The 7,459-nt window shown below is 32.5% G+C and overlaps 1 protein-coding gene across 2 annotated transcripts; it reads right to left on the reverse strand.

Annotated features, from left to right (window-relative positions):
* Positions 1-487: 487 nt before the first annotated feature.
* On the reverse strand, positions 488-6,448 carry LOC126660803 (cytosolic endo-beta-N-acetylglucosaminidase 1). Of its 2 annotated transcripts, none has more exons than XM_050354483.2 (11): positions 5,912-6,448; positions 5,077-5,214; positions 4,609-4,718; positions 4,420-4,531; positions 4,228-4,335; positions 3,430-3,542; positions 3,081-3,162; positions 2,838-2,918; positions 1,780-1,835; positions 1,522-1,657; positions 488-1,364 (listed from the first exon to the last, which is right to left on the reverse strand). In XM_050354483.2, the coding sequence occupies exons 1-11, from the start codon at positions 6,401-6,403 to the stop codon at positions 621-623; spliced, it is 2,172 nt and encodes a 723-aa protein (XP_050210440.1). In that variant the 5' UTR covers positions 6,404-6,448; the 3' UTR covers positions 488-620. The 2 variants fall into 2 exon arrangements, with proteins under 2 accessions (XP_050210440.1, XP_050210439.1); XM_050354482.2 differs by having other exon boundaries at positions 5,077-5,253.
* Between the last annotated feature and the right edge of the window lie 1,011 nt (positions 6,449-7,459).

Raw genomic sequence — 7,459 nt, forward strand, 5'->3', positions numbered from 1 at the left:
ATTTTCAACATTTGATTTGAAATTTTGAGTATTTTCTAATTCAAGTGTGATAAGTCGCTATATTTGTTATACAAAAACTTGTCGAGTTAAGCGTTTTGATAAGAAGTATCACTTTTGTCTAATAGTTATGAGCAGAAAACAAGTTGGCAACAAGTTTAATATGATCAACGGTGTGCAAAAATCAAACCGAATCGTACATATAAATTTATTTTCATTTGATATTATGAAAAAGTTTAGTTTTTCAGTTTAGGTTTGGTTTGGACATGAATTTTTTTTGTTAAGTTCTAATGACCAAATCAACTATTTCAGTTTGATTTGATTTTTTCTACATCCTTATAATTTTGATTTTGAAAATAATTAAAAGTTCGGTTCGAACCGAATGCACAACCATGTTCTTTCAAAAGGATTTTATAACTGTAACAATCTTAAACTTCCCTACAATGCAAGATTATAAAATCTCCCTTTAGCTGCCCTGCTTTACAGTGCATGAACACAAAGAAATTTTATTATATTGACATCAAGAACAATTCCACTGATCAAAGCATATCATCAGAATATATTTATTGTCATGATACAACATTAACAAGAATATATAAGCAATGATACATAAGCAATAGAATTTACTGACCTTCGAAATCGAGTCGAAAATTTGGAGAATCGTCTAGCTTTTGGCAAGTCCCGTCAAGATCACACGCTTGAACAATGAATTTGAGACTATAAGTAGCAGCAGTAGTATAAAGATCAGAAACATAAAACATTGGAACTTGTGCAACTCCAAGATACTTAAAAGCGCCTTTTACTCGTTTGTTCGACTTTTCGTCAACTTGTTTTTCCAGTTCCTCTACATAGATATTGTACTTTGGGAATGCGAAATCATTTCCATTTTTCAATTTCCAAATAATATTCAAGCTAACAAGCCTTGATTCCTGAGAATCGAAACTGAACTTGATATTTTGACCTTCAACCAGCCATGAACGGGACGGAAAAAAGCACGAGTTCCTCGCGAGATCTTTAATTACAATGTGACCAAGAACGGAAAAATACTCTGCCAGTGTCCTAACTAATGGGTCTTCTTGGAGATCTGTATCGGATTCTAATCTTAATTTACTATGCTCAGGCTTCAGTCTGTAGCATACAGCATGAATCTCGGATAATGTGCGATCATTCATTGCAATGCTACCTTCATATATGACCCACCCTGGATCTATTTCTGGTTTTTTTACTTGATCTGCAATGATCACTTCTGTGAATTTATGAGATATATGGTTAATATTCGAGGATGCAATCAGTAAAGATGTCTTCTCGTTATTGTTAGACGAGAACTGAAATGAAAGCCCCAGAACTGAATTTCCCTCGGATTTTACCTGCATTATTCCATGTGTCACAAACGAACTAGACGGGAGCAGAAGAGATGCATGCCAAAACAATAATGTTACTTAATAACAATATATTTATGATAGGACAGATAATGCTTTATTTACGTTTTATCTACTAATTGAGACGAAAAGAGGGACGACTCACAGAATATTGAAGCTGGAGAGATTGATATCCCAAAATAAGCTTCCCCTGAAAGATCTTTTTAGTGAAATGGGCATCATCATCGAGAAATCCTCGAAATGTGATATTTCCACCTCCATCATAAGATGCTTCTTTGACACTACCGATGCAAATGTATGTTTAAACCGGTGAAAATAATAATGGCGAGCAAAAAAAGTTGTCTTAAACACAGACTATGCCGCAGTATCAAGTAACAAAAGCTATTAGGGGTGTGAAACTTACTCCACAAGGACTCGAATAGGTTCAGGAGTTGGTCCATCAATGAACTCGAGGAAAGGCTGCAAAAAAGATAGGACTAAACACTAGTCAAGTTTCAGAGGCATTTGTGATGGCGTGCTTATTTAGTAATACAAATTGATTCAAGTATTCCAGGTGGAGCACAAGCACATCACATTTCTCTAGTCAACTTACATTCTATCCCTTATACATGAGCGGAGAAAAGCATATGAAAGAAACACAGAACAATAACATGAATTGTTAGCTGCATAACTACATTTGTGAACTTCGTATTGTCTAGAGTCCAAATTAAAGCTTAATTTTGACAATTTTAATTACAAATCTACATCTGTTTCGTATCTCGTAATGACTACTGTACACCACTTTTCATGAGAAAACATGACAAATCGTACATTCCCCATGAAATGCAATAAATTCTTTTTTGTACATTTAGAAGTAGAATGAGATCATAAATTAATTTTGCGGTAATAAGAGGGTTATATTTAGCGCAATTAGTAAGACAAATAGCATATGGAGAAACTGCAATATGTAGGATGAAATGAGTTCACATGAAATAATTTAAGGAATGATAGTGTTGATTGTTAGATTCCATCTTAAAACCAATTGATATTACGTGGAGGTGCCCAACTAATATATAAACACAAGTCCATTCACACACACAATCAATGTGGGATTTCCCACTTCAACACTCCCCCTCACGCGTAGCGTGTACGGGCCGAGCAACAAAGTCCCCCCTCACGCACATCTTACGTGGGCCGGGCCAAACTCAAATTGTGTGAATGGACAAGGCTCCGATACCATGTTAGATTCCATCTTAAAACCAATTGATATTAAGTGGAGGTGCCCAACTAATATATAAACACAAGTCCATTCACAAACACAATCAATGTGGGATTTCCCACTTCAACACTGATTGCTGAATATATGATCATACCATAATCATGGAAAACACATTAAAGCAAAAAGATAATAAAGAGCGTAAATGGAAACAAAAATATCTTAAAATCTATATAAACAAAAATGACAGCGCAATTAGCGCCCACCTGAAACCCTTGGCAAGATAAGTTGTTCCAAGGACCTTCTGTCACTTGGTTACCCTCAATTGATATATGATTACCATAACCCTGAAAAATATGAAAAAAGCCTAACATTACTTCATTATAAGCATTTTTTATACTTTGAAAGAAAATAAATTGCAGTAAACGAAAAATGATTACCCTAGAGAAGTCACAAAACAATATTCTCAATCAATTCGAGCAAACATTAAAGCCGGGTATGGTAAATACCTGATCAAAATTTGAATAAAATGGTAGTGTTATAAGATGATTCTTCATCATTCCCCATGACTGTTCAACAAGTTCCCACCAACTGTTGAAAAAAAAGATACTTCTCAAAGCCTGAAGAAATCTCAAGAAGAGAACCCCAAAATTGTGGAATCACATAATTGTAGTAAAACATGCCCATTCAGATAACGCACCAGAAAAATATAAATAGTACGTAATGATATTCATAATGAATTAGTATATGAAACACTTTTCATTAGTTGAATTCTTTTAAGAGATTTAAGCAGTCTTAACGTAATGGAAAGAAACTTATATCATTCGAGTAGTATTTAAGAAGTAACAAATGCAATACCGATTTTGAGCTGTGCGAAAATCAGGTGGTTGATTAGTCTCATAAACCCAGCCAGGAGCAAATATTGCAGCAGAAACACTTTCTTTCTTTAGCACCTCAAGTGCAACTTTTGTCTGTTGTCCACACAGCTCTATAGTTGATTAAATGAATAAGAGGCGAAAACAGAACAAGTTTTGCATGTAAGCATATATGAAGCCAAATGCAGTAATGTAAAGCTACACATAAGAATTTATTTTCTCCGCTTATAAGAGTGGAGAAGAAACCAATACAAACTTCGAAAAAAAATGAATCAAATTATAGGTCGTAAAGATTAAAAAAAATCTGGTTGATAATAGCCATTAATATTATTTGCAACGTATCCACTAATCAAGACATGCATGTAAAAGAAGTACATAATTTTGTCTACGAAAACGTAAGAATCATAAAACGATTAGAAAACTCCAAATTGGGTAATACTCCCTCCGGTCCATAATATTTGTCGCATTTGGCTTTGGTACAACAACTTAGAAAACAATTAATATGTCTTAATTTGTAAACACTTTTACTAAGTTAACCATACATTGAAACTTGTTTACATTTATGACTACCATTTTCATTTGTTTATTGTATTATTTCAATAAATTAATGGGGGGCAAATATGGAAAAATAGCAATTAATGCTCTCTTGATATTATAACATTACAAATTTTATGGACCAATTTTTTTTTTCAAATGCGACAAATATTATGGACCGGAGGGAGTAAAGTGCAGCTTATAGTAATAAGAATTGTATAGTAAATATGACTGAAATGGCACATACATTCCATTGTCCCCCGCCATAAGTATTCCTCCCGAATATGTCTATTCCTGTGTAGACATCAAACTTTCTGTCACTAGCAAGAGCAGCTGAAATAGCCGGATAGTTTTTCTGCACAATATATTTATAAACCGGCATGCAAGAATTATTGAACAGATAATAAATATAAGATGGAAGACAAGGAGAAGCCAGTACCTTCCATGTATAGTTTACGAATATGCCATCACAAATATCAAAGAAAGGCTTATTGTTTTCATTTAGTTGGTCCTGCCAATCGAGTTTTCCATGGACCGTAACAGCATCATACCTGCAAATCAGAGGAGAATTCTCACATAATTCAAGAATACTTCATAATTTGAGAAATGCAGTACTTCTAATACGCACCAAATTACTAAAGATCCAGGCATTGATGAATGCATAATCTTGGTTAGATGACTGACAAATTCCTTCAAATTAGGAATTTGCTCTACATCCAAATTAATCTCCATATTGATCTGCAAACAGCTATGCCTTAATTACAACTGCTTATATTGTATGCAATAGATAAGACTCCCATAAACTAGATAGAAAGGAAAAAAAAATTATAAATCACATCTCTCCCACTTTTCCTGAGAAAAAGCTTCCGTGATGCAACTGATTCCAAATACTCTACACATTATATAATGTGTGTTGCATTATCAGCTATATAGCACAGAAATAGAAATGTTGAAACAGGACATGCCGAAACGATAAACAGCATAATTAAATTATTTTTTACACTAATAAGTTATAGACAGAGAGTTTCAAAAGCGTATCTAGAAGCAGTTGGTGTCAATACAGATTATGAACATTCAGTCAGAGAAAAGTACATACCAGCCATCCATCAAATCCCAAAGCTATAGCGAGTTCAGACAGTCGCTCAGCATACATTCGAGCAGACTCCTCTGTTTCAAGCAGTTTATTGCAAACAAGTCTCCCTTCCTCCCATTCTGTGAGAAAAGTCCCCAACACCTTACATTCAGCCACAAAGATTAACGCTATTTTCATTTCCTTTAAACCACAAACCAAAAAACGAGTTCACATCATACAATTTCTGCTCACATATACATATCATATAAACATCAATTACACAACTCATCATCACCAATAAAATTCATAAGCTTTTCCCTCCAAACCACCAAACAAATTCCTTATTTCAAGACTTAAACTCAAAATCAATCTCATTTTAGACACCCACAATTGCAAACATCAAACAAATAAGACGAGTTATTTACAAATAAATTCACCATTTATACACGTTTCTGCAATTTAATAACCACACCATTCTAATAACGCGAATAATTGGGCCAACTATAGCTTACACATCATCAATTTTCACCAAATTTTCAATTAGTGTACCGATTTCATACATTTACGAACTCCTATAAAACGCGATTAAATTGCAAAAACATGTAAAGTTCGTGAATTTATACTAAATAAAGATGAGGATATGTAGTAACAATAACCCTTTTAATAATGCGAATAACATGGCCAACTGCGGCTTACACATCATCATTTTTCGCCAAATTTTCAATTAGTATCTCGACTTTTCAACAAACATTAGTTAGTGAACATATCTACCAACTCCTATAAAACGTAATTGAATTGCAAAAACGTGTAAAGTTTGTGAATTTATACATAAATACCCAAAAAGAAAAAGAATTTCTACCTTGACACCATGTTTATGAGCTGCATTAGTCCAACAAGGAGGAGGCAAATTAACCAAAGCATGAGAAAAATAAACAAAAACATCAATCAAATGCCAATGCCAAACACCATAAGCATCACCATTAAACCCTCCTTGAACCCATTTATCATCACCATAGCCACCCTGCAAATCATGGCAAACCAGAAGCCTAGGCCTGTGAGGCAACTCAACAGCTGAAAATGGAAGCAAAACAGAAGCTTTATTAAATGGGTAGTGAAAAGATTCAAAGTAAGCTCTAGAGTTGAGTTCTTCAAGAGTTTTGATTGGGTATGAGATTGGCTTTGAGGGCTTTTGTGGATCAAATGGGGAAATTTGATGGGGTTGAGACATGGGTGTAAATAGACATAAAGATTGAATCTTTTTGTGAATTGAAGTGAAGAAATTGTGGAGAAAGATTAGAACTTTACGGTTTATATGGGCGCGTAGTAGAGATGTAATGAAATTGAAAAGCATTTTAAAGAGATTGAATTTAGTTGATGATTATTCTCATTTTAGACTCAACATGAATCATTCAAGATTAGTTATGTAATTTTAAAATTTTATTTATTTAGCCAATTTTTAATTTTTTTTTATCTAGATGTGGTCTATGTATTTAATTTATTTTAGGTATTAATCTATTTGTTTATCTGGTTTCTAAACTTCAATTTGGTATTATTCGGTCCTTTAATTTTATATTTTTATATATTTATCTGGTTTATGAATTTTTATTTTGTTTTTTTTTGTGTTCCTGAAATTTGATTTTTCGCTTTCTCGGAACCTCAAAAATGTAAAGTTAAAAGAATCATATATATAAAAAAAATAAAAAGTTGAAAAATTAGATAAACAAATAAAGTTAAGAGATCATACGAGAGCAAATGAAAATTGAAAAACCGAATAAATAAATAAGACGAGTGCCAATTTCATATGAGAGCTCGAGAGTTGAGCTCTTCAAAGTGAGGAAATTGAAAAGCATTTTAAAGAAATTGTATTTAGTTGATGATTTATTCTCATTTTAGACTGATCATGAATCAAAATTAGTTCTGTAATTTTAAATTTTTTTTTATTTAGTCATTTTTTTTATCTATATGTGGTCTATATACTTAATTTATTTTACGTATTTATCTATTTATGGTTTTTAATTTTATGACTTTTGCTAATCTGAACTTCCATTTAGTGTTATTCGATCCTTTAATTTCATTTTTTTATATATTTATTTGGTCCTCAAAGATAGGGGTGAGCAAAAACCGAACCAAACTATTAATCCTATCCAAACCAACCCGAAATTAATTTTGGTTTGGTTAAAATGGTTTGATTTGGTTTCAAATTATAAAAAAGTATGGTTTTTGGTGTTGGTTTTGTTTCAACTAGTGGTTAACCGAACCGACCAAAAAACCAAAGTTTACAATAATATTATTTTTATTAATATTTATATATGTTTAAATAAATATAAAATTTATTTATTGAAATATTTATATAAAAATATAATATGTGTGTATAGATACATATATGAAAATAAAACATATAAACTAA

Source organism: Mercurialis annua, linkage group LG8, assembly GCF_937616625.2.
Source record: "Mercurialis annua linkage group LG8, ddMerAnnu1.2, whole genome shotgun sequence".
Taxonomy (NCBI): domain Eukaryota; kingdom Viridiplantae; phylum Streptophyta; class Magnoliopsida; order Malpighiales; family Euphorbiaceae; genus Mercurialis; species Mercurialis annua.